General features: G+C 37.8%; 1 protein-coding gene across 9 annotated transcripts in view; it reads left to right on the top strand.

Annotated features, from left to right (window-relative positions):
* Nucleotides 1-11,623, top strand: part of SWT1 (SWT1 RNA endoribonuclease homolog) — a 92,004-nt gene extending 80,381 nt beyond the window's left edge. For 8 of the 9 annotated variants that reach the window (XM_074389741.1, XM_074389738.1, XM_074389740.1 and 5 more), the window contains one exon: nt 5,933-8,007. In XM_074389741.1, the coding sequence (XP_074245842.1) occupies nt 5,933-6,104 (172 nt within the window). In that variant the 3' untranslated portion in view covers nt 6,105-8,007. Of the gene's footprint in view, nt 1-5,932; nt 8,008-11,291 lie in introns of those variants that run through there. The other variant, XM_010336019.2, reaches the window with a different exon arrangement.
* The last annotated feature ends 945 nt before the right edge of the window (nt 11,624-12,568 follow it).

Below are 12,568 nucleotides of genomic sequence, written 5' to 3'. Positions count from 1 at the left end.
AGGCACCAAATCTGCTGGTGCTTTGATCTTGAACTTCCCAGCCTCCAGATCTGTAAGAAATTTATAAGCTGCCCAGTCTTAAGATTATTTTGTTAGGGCAGCCTGAAGAGTCTAACATATCCCACTAATTCTAGGCCAGGCAAATTCATGAGGAGCTAAAACTGTTTAACTTCTCTTCACTGTTGCCTTCCTTTACCCTCTACCACTACATACTCCATTTCAGCTTAACATCAGGATTCATCCATGTTGATACAGGGGCAATAGTTGGTTTTCAGTGTGTTCTTTTATAACATGACATGTGCGTTTTGAAAATGTCACCACTGCATCGTACAGTCATGCAATAAAAACCGCAAGGGATTAGGAGCACAACACTCAACCTCATTTGGAACACATTTTTAAAAAGATAGGAGGTTGATAAAAGTGGTTTCACAATTTTAGACATGTTACATGGCTTAAAAATATGTTGTAATAAATCTGGTATTTTATTTTTTTATCTTAAAAAAAGACCTGAAGTTTACTTACAGAGTAATCATTGGAAGAATTGCGGCTTGAGGGTTATCTGAAATTGGATGTAAAGTTTTAACACGAAGTGTGGGTATGTCACTTATGAAACATGGAGAACTTAGTAACACATGGAGAACTTAGGTGACTACGTTTTTGAGGTGTGTGCATGTGTGTGTTCTGTGTATTACTAAGTGGCTTAGTTCACCTAGTGCCTCCAACTGCCAAACTTGTATATCAGCAAGTGCAAAGTTTGGATTGTGCTACAGTTATTTCTTAATATATCAGTGGTGTTGAAACAAACTCACATATTCAAATGAACACTATAGCAAGGCTGACCGTATTTTCACTGTTAGGTAATATGCCATTGTATCACTAAACCACGGTTCCTTTGCTATTTATAACTTACATATGTACCTGTGTGACTGGCTGCAAAATATTATGAGCAGGCCTAGCAACAAAGTTAACTAGCAAAATGCTTCTACTGTTAAAGCTCCAGACTGATATATTTGTTTGAGGATATCAGATAGTAGGATTGATAATCATACACAAATGTTGCAGCACAACTATGAAAGTTCGCCAACTCATTAGATAAGTTTTTCAAAAAAATCTGAAGCCAGTTGGCATAAATAAATCTGTTGTAGTTGGGGGAGAAAATAATTTCTTATCCTAATCTTCAGATTATCAGTGAACTGGTTGTACTCATATATAGAGATTTTTTACAAATAATCCATTTAAAGGATTGTTTGAGATTTGTGTCAAAAATACAACACTTTACAACCTTAGCCATGTTTTTGAGTGTAAAAATCTTATTGTAGGTAATGTGGAGGCCGTAATCTCTGGAAGCATGATCCTAGTTGATGTCTAGAATTATTTTGATTTTAGCTTACTTTTGGAGTAGTTGGGAGGATTTTTATTGGGGGGAAGTTTAAGAGTCAGGTCAAATGTTCATAATTAAAGTAGTTGTACCGATCTTTTTTTCTTCGTTTTCTTTCCATTTACTATGTCAGGGATTTAAACTGTGAAAGTTAATCAGTAAACTCTCTTTTATACCCAGAAGGATGATTTTAAAGATAAACCAAATATATTTAATATCTTGAATGCATTGAAAAATGGTGATTGCTGCTCAGCAAGCTTTCAGTTAATAGCATTTAGATCTGTTGAGTTTCTTGTGAACTTATTTGCCAATATTTAATCTTCCATATGCATCTCTGGTGTGCTCCACAACTTAAAAATTTCAAATAAGCTGCCAAAAGAGAATTTTGTTTGTTTTTTTGTTTCACTGGTTCATACTAGATACGGGGCCAATTGTGGCAGATGGAAGGTGGCATCATTTTCCTATGACTCAGAGGTGAAAACAGAAGAATGATTTAACTTGCATATAGATGGCTCCCTTTGGGAATGTGAAGGACAGTTACTTAATGCTTAAGACAATTAATTAAATTGTCTGAATTTGATAATCTTTGTATCAATTTTTTTTTAAAGCATTAGTTGTAAATGAGGAAACTGTTGGTGTGCCACACCATACTTACTGCAACAGAGAGATGTGAAATAATGAGAAATTTATCTGTGCCCTGATATGGTTAGGTTTTGTGTCCCCACCCAAATCTCATCTTGAATTATAATCCCCTTAATCCGTATGTGTCAAGGGAGAGACCAGGTGAAGGTAATTGAATCATGATAGCAGTTTCCCCTATGCTGTTCTCGTGATAGTCAGTGGGTTCTCATGAGATATGATGGTTTTGTAAGATGCTCTTCTCACTTCACTCAGCACTTCTTATTCTTGCTGCCTCGCGAAGAAGGTGCTTTGCTTTCTCTTTGCCTTCTGCCATGATTGTAAGTTTCTTGAGGCCTCCCCAGCCATGCTGAACTGTGAGTCAGTTAAACGTCTTTCCTTTAAAATTACGTAGTCTTGGGCAGTTCCTTATAGCAGTATGAAAATGGACTAATGACAGTCGCTGACTCCAGTTCCTGAGACAGAGGTCCTAAACCCCTTATATATAAGATTGCTGGGAGAATCTTTTGTTCTAATCTTTGGTCTTTAACCTGAGTTGCTGACATAGAGCTCTCTTGGAATTTCCTAGCTGATAAGAGCATCTTTTGCTCTAATGAGGCAACTCTTGGTGGGCTCCTAGATGGGGACTGGTCACCAGACGGACCAAACCGTGATTAGATGCTTAATGGATAGAGGGACTGATCTTGTATCTATACTGCAGCTTCAGCTGCTATGACATGAGGATATAATAGTCAGCTCAGGCTTCAGATTGTGTGAGAAAAATTAAGAGAAGTCAACATAACATTTTTGGTACTCTTGAGTCTTTATTGTAAACCCAGAAGTTGAATTTCCCCCCACCTTAAAAGATTCTTGGGGTCTATTTCTGATAATTTACAAAATTGCTGAATGGAGTGCATGAATTCCACCATTCTCTGCCTTTTAACATTGAGTTCTGACCCGTCTGAACTCTGTTGAGAAAACCACACACATTTTGGATCTACTTGTGTAGTTCTGGCATTCCTAGGGCTTGGGATCCAACTCTATATATTGTTTACCTTCAAAGACAATTAAATGGTTTTGTTAAAAAAAAAAAAAAATCCCTGAACTACCAGGGTCAGAAAGTTTCCAGGTTACTGGAGCCATGGAGTTGTTTTGGGGGTGGCTCACACAGAAGGCACGGAAGCTCCAGCCCCTTCCAACATATACTTGGTAGTATCAATTATTTTCTAAAAATGAGTAAAGCATAAATATTTCCCTGGGTTCTGTGAGCTGTCCTAGCAAACTAAACCCGAGGAGAAAGTTGTTGTGGGAACTCTCCTGATTTATAAGCCAGTTGGTCAGAAGTATAGCTGTTACTTCTAGGTGTTGTCTGAAGTGGGGGACAGTCTTGTTTGAGCCCTCAACCTGTGTGAGTTGTCTCTAACTCCAGATAGTGTCAGAATTCAATTGAATTATAGTACACCCACGTGGTGTTCACTGGACAATTGCTTGCTGTGTAGATAAAACCCCACATACATCTGGGGTCAGAATTGTTGAGTGTATGAGAGTATAGTAAGAAAAACCACAACCTTCAGGTCAGCCAACTGGCTATGAATTGGAGATTACCATAACTCCCTCTTCAGGTTCAATTAATTTGCTAGAGTGGCTCACAGCACTCAGGGAAAGATTTTACTTACATTTACCATTTATTATGAAGGATAAATTAAAGGATACAAAGGAACAGGCAAATGAAGAAGAGATGCATGAAGTGAGGTTCAGGAAGGTCCCCAGCATAGGAGCCTCTGTCCTCATGGAGTTGGGTGTGCCATGCTCCTCACATATGAATGTAATTAAGTACCTCAAGAGCATAAATAACACTGTTGATGGGTTCTAATAAAGCAAGGAATTCAGGTTTTAGATTAAAGTTACTTTGATGAAAAGCGAATTCAGTAAGACACAGAACCTTGGTGCTTATATCTATAATTCAACTGGTGTTTTGTCTTCTCCAGTTTTTAGACTCTTAGAAGTAGCTTTTGCTCTTGACAGTGGAGTGTGTGAGCACTGCTTACCCTGAGCAGATGAGGAGTTTGCTCCAAATCCAAGATGGTAAATTAAGGAGATTATCAAATATTACCAAACAAATCTCTTGTGTGTTATCTTCTATCTTTATGAGAAATTAGTTAGGTGCAGCATTTAATTCACTTTTTTTTGGTCTTGTAAGTTCTTGATAAAGTGTTTTGACAAGTTTGTTAGACAAGTTTCTAAGGTTTTTGTTGTTGTGGTTGTTTTCCTATATGAAATATAAACTAGTTTGTGACATTGGCCTCAAAGTACCTGAGTGTGTGACATGGATACCAAACCAAACTGTTTTTCTTACTCTGAAACTCATCACAACACATTTCTGACACCGAGCAGTCAGATGCACCCCGTCTCCAATGTACAACATGAAGCCTTGTATCTCTCTTTTTTCACTTAGAATAATGTTTTTGAAGTTCATCCACATTGTAGCATATATCAATACTTATTTCTTTTTGTGGCTGAATAAATTCCATCATTCACACACAAACATACACTTTACATTTTGTGTACATCATTCATCCGTTGATGAACATTTGGGTTCTTTCCATTTTTTGACTGTACTTGTAAATAGTGTTGCTCTTTGTGTATAAATATTCGAATTCTTTTTTTTTGAGGGGGAGGGGACAGAGTTTTACTCATGTTGCCCAGACTGGAGTACAATGGTGTGATCTCAGCTTACTGCAACCTCTGCAATTCAACCCTGGATTCAAGCAATTCTCCTGCCTCGGCCTCCTGAGTAACTGGGATTACAGGCATGTGCCACCACACCCAGCTAATTTTGTATTTTTAGTAGAGATGGGGTTTCTCCATGTTGGTCAGGCTGGTCTCAAACTCCTGACCTCAGGTGATCTGCCTGCCTTGGCCTCCTAAAGTGCTGGGATTATAGGCATGACCCACCACGCCCAGCGAAATATTTGAATTCTTACAGTTATTTTCCATTTTGGGGAACATATACCTAAGAGTAGAATTCTTGGGTGAGATTCTAACTCTCAGAAGCTACCCTATTTTACATTTCTATTAACAATATACAATTTCATTTTCTCTCCATCTTGGACAACACTTGTTATTTTCTTTTTTTTTTTTTTTGGTTTTGGTTATTGCCACACTGATGAGTGTGAAATTGTATCTCATTGTGATTTCAATTTGTATTTCTCTAATATTAATTAGGGAATATGTTGAACTTTTCGTGTGCTGTTTGGCCATTTGTGTGTCTTCTTTGGAGAAATGTTTATTCAAGTCCTTTGCTCATTTTTAGTGGATTGCTTTTCTTTCTGTAATAACAGAAATTCTTTATGAGGAATTTGGCTCCAGGCCAAAATCCTTCCTATGTATGATGTTTTAGCCCACTATAGACAATTAGAAGGCTTTATCTGACAAACTCAATGGGGGAAGCTGCTTTCCTCATAACTAAGGAAATGTTGACCTGAAAGGAAAAGTTGAGGCACAAAATGTAGAGTTTACTTGAGCTAGAGTGAGGACAGCTGCCCCTGACATGTTAAAGTTGCCTTGGGAAGTGCACCCTCAGCCCTTGTTACAAGCAAATTTTTAAAGGCAAATAGAACAAGGAGTGGGCTGATACAAAGTTGTTTGACAGGAATTCTCAATAGATGACAGAAATAACATTGTTCAGTGATTGGCTATACATTGTTGAATTAGAGGGTGTGAGTTAGGGTGTCCAGCATATGGCAGCTATAGCTTCTTGTCAGCCTAGAGCCCACATAGCAAGTGGCTTCAAGTGATAATTATTTAGCTCAAGGGGGAGTGATGTGACTGCTGTTTCATTCCAGTGCCTCTCTGGACTGGATAGTTTAAACGGGCTTGCATTCCTCGGATAAGTTTTTTTTTTGATAAGTTTCTTTTTTTTTTCCCCCATGCCAGTGTTTGCTGTTTTCTGGAAGTAATTGCTGGCAGTGACTCAGACTCCCTGCAGCTATGCTCACACACAGCTCCGTTCCTAGCTCAGGTGACTCCATTTGGAGGACTTCTTATGGGAAAATGGGGGAGTTGGCTGAGATACTTCCCAGGTACCTCCACTGAGGCTTCCTTTTAGAGGCTTTGACTAAGGTATTTCTCTCTTCTCTCAGTATTTTTCCACTTCTAGCCCTTTCTCCTCTTCCTCCCCTTGGGCCTCTGGGTTCATGAAGATGCAGAGGGGCAGCAGCCTTCTTCAGGGCTTCTCAGCAGTGAGACAGTATGTGCCCCATCCCCACAACCCTCTGTGCATATTTATCTGACCCTTTCCTGGGGAAAAAACTTTATACTGGAGAACTGGCACCTCTAATTTTGCCCCTTGCTTATATTGTGGCAAGAAGTGAATAAAGACTTGATTGTTACTTTTAGTTTGGCTTGTCCTTATTAACTACATCAACACCTGGCAGGCAGCTCAACATGTTATCTATTCTGCATATTAGACCCTTATCAGATATTTAATTTGCACATATTTTCTCCCAATCTGTAAGCGATCTTCACTTTTTGGTATTATCCTTTGGTGCACAAAAGTTTTTAATTTTGATTTTTTATGTATTATTATTTTTTGGATTGCGCATGCTTTTAAGATTACCTAAGAATCTATTGCCAAACCTAAGGTTATAAAGGTTTATCCCAGTGTTTTCTTCTAACATTTTTATAGTTTTAGGTCTTATAGTTAGGCCTTTGATCCACTTTGACTTAATTTTTGTATATGATTTAAGGTAGGGGGTCCAGTTTCATTCATGCATTCATCCATCCATATATATGCATGTGGATATCAAGTTGTCCTAGTACCATTATTGTTGAAGAGACCCATCTTTCTCCTTTGAATGGTCTTAGCATCCTTGATGAAAATCGGTTGACCATATATGGGAGGGTTTTTCTCTGAACTTTCGGTTCTGATGCATTGGATATCTGTCTATCTGCTCATATCAAACTATTTTGATAACAGTTGCTGTGCAGTGAGTTTTTGAAATTGACAAGTGTAAGTCCTCTAACATTTTCCTTTTTCAAGATTTTGCTCTTTGGGATGCCTTGCAATTCTATCTGAATTTTAGGATCTTCTTTTCTGTTTCTATAAAAAAAGGTTGTTGGGATTTTGATAGAAATTGCATTGACACTGTAGATCACTTTGGGGTGTATTACCATCTTACTAAATATTACAGTCTATTAACATAGGCTGCCTTTTCTCTTATTTAGATATTCTTTAGTTCCTTTGAACAGCATTTTTTGTTTTTAGTGTGCAAGTTTTATACTTCTTTGATTAAATTGATTTCCTGAGTATTTTGTTATTTTTGACACTTACATAAGTGAAATTGTTTTCCTTTTCTGATTGTTCATTGCCAATGTATAGAAATACAGTTGCTCTCTTACTTTGCAACTTTGCTGAATTAGTTTATTAGATCTAACAGTTATTTTGTGACTTCTTTAGGATCTACACATAGAAATTACTCTGTTTCTTTGTTTCCAGTTTGGATCTCTTTTATTTATTTTTCCTGTCTAATTGCCCTGGCTAGAACTTCTAGTACAATGTTGAATAGTAGTGACAGAAGCCTTTCTTGTCTTATTCTTGATCTGAGGAGGAAAACATTCATTCTTTTACCATTGATGTTAGCTATTCTGCTTTTGTATTTGTATTGTATGTATTACGTTCTATTCCAGTTTTCTTTTATTTGAGATACACATTGCAACTGTATAGAAAAATTCAGAGTTGTAAAGCAAGTATCCATTAAAGACCTCACTCTTGGATTTTGGAGAAATTCAATCAAACACTGGAATTAGATCTTGTAAATTCACTAGTACTATGCCATTTTGACCAAATTGGTCATGGGGGATGAATCACAAAACCATGTGGAATTATTTTTAAATTGATTTAATAAAATTTCCAGTTATTTTAACCTGAGATTTGGTCAAAGCAAATTTGATACCATTAATAGGAGAATCTAGAGAAATAGTGGCTGTGGTTTTGCAGAATCTCACGTATTGCAGAACTAGAAGCAACCTTCCAGTTTTGAACTCTGTTCTCAAAAGCATCAGGAATAGGAATCGTTTCACTTGGAAAAAAAGAAATAGGGACATAAAATATTTGTACTATCAGAGGAAAAAGGGAAAGATACTTTCTTGTTTTGTTTTAATTTAGGCAGACTCAGATCAAATGGATGGTTTTTATAGCCCCAATATAAAGGAAGAACTATCTAGCAATGAACTGCCTCTCCCAGTAGTGAATGTCCTATCACCAGGAGGGAAAAGCTGAGGTGAGATGACTCACTGGAGATGCTGCAGAATGACAAGCAGTGGTGTCAGGGTGCCCCCACAGCTAATATCCTGTCATTCTACAGATTCACCATGAGGAAAAGAAACTTCAGAATGCCTATTGTCATGATCAAATAAAAAGTACAGGCCAAGCAGAGACTATGAAAAACAGCCAATAATTTTCTCAGCCAGTGATGACAGAACTTGCTACAGGAAGTAAAATCTGTAGGTAATAATCCATTGTCAGAATATTGACTCACATGAATTAAGAAACCAAATGCCACTAGGAGGAAAAGAGAAGATAGAGCTCACTTTTTAATTACAAGGGGTGAGGGGAAGAAAAAGATAAGATAAAGAAATAGATTCAAAAGTCTAGTTACTGAAGATTTTTTTTTTCACATGTGGAATAAATAAGGACAGGAATGGGAGCTACCATTTTAGTTTGTTTTAAGTTTATAGAAAACATTTATCTACTGTTTTGAATCTCTTAAGGGTGTTTCAAAATTATTTTTTGAGTAGTTGTGAAGAATTGGATGTACCATAGCATGAATCTTAAGCTTTAAATATAGAGAATGAGATTAGGGTTACACAAAACCAAAAGTCAGATTTAAAATTTTGTTTCAGAGAGCGGGTCATACTGTGTTGCCTAGGCTGCTCTCAAACTCCTGGCCTTAAATGATCCTCCTGCCTCTGCCTTCTGAGTTGCTGATTACAGATGTGAGCCACCCAAAAGTCAGGTTTTAATCAGTCTCAGAGAAACCACACAATGTCAGGAAGTGAGATTATTCCAAATATGGTACATTTGCTTTATTATTTACTTTGGTGTTGTCACTACTACTCCTTGTCCTGCGTCCTGAGTTCTCATCTTCCCCTGAATTATTCTTCCTTTGTACCCGCCATCAAGGGATCTGTCATGTAGGAGGGGCAGTGGGAGAGGTAGCTTGTAGTTCTTTCCAATACCATGAATATGGCAGAGCTATCTCAGAAACCAACGAGGTAATGACAGTCTAACTGTTATAATAAAAATGACTGCCGATTTGGAATGCCTGACATGCCAGATGCTATACTAGATGTTGGGTGCTCTTTGTGAACTTAAGTAGATTAAAATTTATGAGATTGAATTCTTTGACACTAGGTAATAAATTGATTTGAATTCTAGATGCTAGACAATGGATTGGTGTCCTACAGTTTGGGATCCCACAATTGTAGACCCATGTCAGCTTTTGAGAGCCTGGCTACTTTTGCCTTAAGTAAAATTGTGAAGTAGGTACGGCACATATTAGGCATTACTTTCTGCCTCCCCACTCTTGGTTTAGAGATACTGACATTCATTTGGTAACTGCTAGGTAACTTGTCTCAGCAGTCTTTTCTAAGAATTGAAACTCTGTCAACTTCCTTACCCCTTTCAATTAACTGTTCCTTTCAGGAGGTACATCCTCTTAATATCCTCCAGTCCACCTGTTCTTTAACTCTCAAGCCAAATAAGAGAAAAATAAAAATTCTTAATACAATGGACTAACACTGGGATTTGAAATATATTCTTTGATATTTGAGGTGAAATACCGTCAGTTATGATTTATTAGCACAAACAAAACAACATAGGAAGATAAAAGCACTTAGTTGCACAAATTCTTACATAGCCAACATGAAAACGACCTTGACGTGATTCCTAGAATTCAGGAATAAGGGCTTCCGTGGTGGACCTGCTGCCAACAGGTAAAGCTGGATACTTAAGCATAGCCTTTCATATAATGGGCTGGGTTGAACAATCTAGTTCGACCTAACTCTCTGAAAGACCTCTCATAACAGGAAATGGGCTTAGGTTAAGATGTTTTAATCCAAGGAATCAGCTGCACAGTTGGAATAGAATTATTTATAAATCCAAAGGAAATGAAGTCAGTGTGTCAAAGACATATCTGCACTCCCATGTTCATTGCAGCACTGTTCAGTCAAGATATGGAATCAACCTAAATGTCCATCAGTCAGCAGATGGATAAAGAGAATGTGAGTTGTATACACAGTGGAATACTATTCACTCTTAAAAGAAGGAAATCTTGTCATCTGGAACAACATGGATGAACCTAAAAGACATCGTTTTAAGTTAAATAAACCAGGCACAGAAAGACAAATACCCACATGTTCTCGCTGATGTGTGGAATCTAAAAGATTATGAGTAGAGAATAAAATAGTGGTTACTAGGGGCTAGGAGGATAGGGGACTTTGGGGAAATGGTGGTGAAAGGACACAAAATTTTAGTTAGATAGGAGATATAAGTTCAGAGATCTGTTGTACAACATGGCAACTTTAGTTAGTGACAATGTATTGTATTTTGAAAGTCACTAAGAAAGTAGAGTTTGGCTAGGTGCACTGGCTCCTGCCTGTAATCCTAACATTTTTGAACGCCAATGTGGGAGAATTGCTTGAGCACAGGAATTAGACCAGGCAGGGCAACATAGTGAGATCCTGTCTCTACCCAAAAAAAAAAAAAAGGTGTAGTGGTATATGCCAGTGGTCCCAGCTGCTTGGGAGGCTAAGGATAGAGGATCACTTGAGCATAGGAGGCTGAGGCTATGTTAAGCTGTGATTGCACCACTGTACTCTAGCTTGGGCAACAGCGTCTTTAAAAAATAATAATTAAAGCTGGACATGGTGTCTTATACCTGTAATCCTAGCACTTTGGGAGGCCATGGTGGGAGGATCACTTGAACTCAGGAGTTCGAGACCAGCCTGGGTAAGATGTTCAGATTCCATCTCTTAAAAACAATTTTTTTTTTTTTTAGTAATTTTTAAAATGTAGATTTTACATGTCCTCACCACAAAAATAAGTGTGTGGAATAATGCATATGTTATTTAGCTTGATTGAGCCATTCCACAGTATATATCATAGTTCAGAATATCATGTTATACATAAGTAATTATATTTTTTGTTAATTAAAAGTGTAAAATAAAATGAAAAAGAATTTTCATTTCTCTGACTAGCTGTCTTGCGGTGATTTAACATTTCTTTTTCTCCTAGGGAAAAGTTAACCATTGGATGCCGCCAGCTGGTTGAGATGGACTATACCATGCAGCAGTGCAATGCGTCCATTTATATGGAAGCCAAAAACCGGGGATGGTGTGAAGACATGCTTAACTATAGGATATAAGTACTGATTCATAACTTTAAAGGACTTGCATTTGCCCTTAAGGATAACAGAGTACCTTTCAATCTGGTCCCCCTTTTAGCCCAAACTCGAGAATTTTAAGATGTTTTGTGGGTACCAAAAGGTGATTGCCTATTGCTGACAATCTCATTGAAGCTCTAAAAGGCCTAATGGGTCCATTATGAAATAAATGCCATGGACTCTGTTTTTCTGGAGTTCACAATGCCTCCCTACCTCTACTCTTGATAGTGAGCCAGTATCTCTAAGGAAAGGAGAGCCATATTTTCAGTCATCCTAGGGCAGGAACCACTGTGGATCTGAGGAAGACCCAGGGTACAGTGTTAGCATTTCTCTCAACCTTAGGTATGGGCATGTGACCAGAGATACTGCCAAACCCTAAGAAATCATTAAGACATGGTGATCATGCTCACCATGTTCCACAAATGAAATCTTACTGTGGGCTGTTTCTATGATCAAACTGTCATCCATGTTGAGCTGGTGAAAATAATACCCTCCTTCACCTCACTCAAGGCAATTAAAGTAGAAATTTGACTTAGGCTCCTGCTTCCTTACACAGCCTCTTTCCTTCTGTGGGCTAGTCCCTTTTCAGTGCATTTCTAGTGGGGAAGAGCAGGGAGACCCCTCTGCTGAGTTTCTCCTTAAATGTGAAGCATAATGGATTTATAAAACAGAATTCAGTGGCAGTAACTGATGTTTGCCCCTAGCTAAAACCAACTGTTATAGTTGACTTTTTAGTTATACGGTAAGTTGGAAATCCTTGTTTACTGGAATATATTATGCTTTTGTTAACACATTAGATTAAATCCAATTTGGTATTCTAAATGTTTATTTTTTAAGACAATAAATAACTTATTTTTGTTAAGATTTGGCTTTTAATTTTACTTCCAAATTGTTTCTGATATGTATATAAGGTATGATTATAAAAGTGACTATCTCCAACAAAAGAGTGTTCAGGATATTCACTAGCTGGTGTAGGACCTGTTAAGCTCTGGGTTTGCCCGATTAGGAAACCACAGCACCAGCTGCACAGATGGGGCTCAAAGTACCCTCAGAGATGGGAGCCTCCGGGCGAATGGAGAAGCTTTCAGAGGGCATCTCGGCCTCTTTCCTTTTCTTTCGTGAGAAGCCA

This window comes from Saimiri boliviensis, chromosome 19 (genome assembly GCF_048565385.1).
Source record: "Saimiri boliviensis isolate mSaiBol1 chromosome 19, mSaiBol1.pri, whole genome shotgun sequence".
Classification (NCBI taxonomy): Eukaryota; Metazoa; Chordata; class Mammalia; order Primates; family Cebidae; genus Saimiri; species Saimiri boliviensis.
This window is presented reverse-complemented; position numbering and strand designations above follow the sequence as displayed.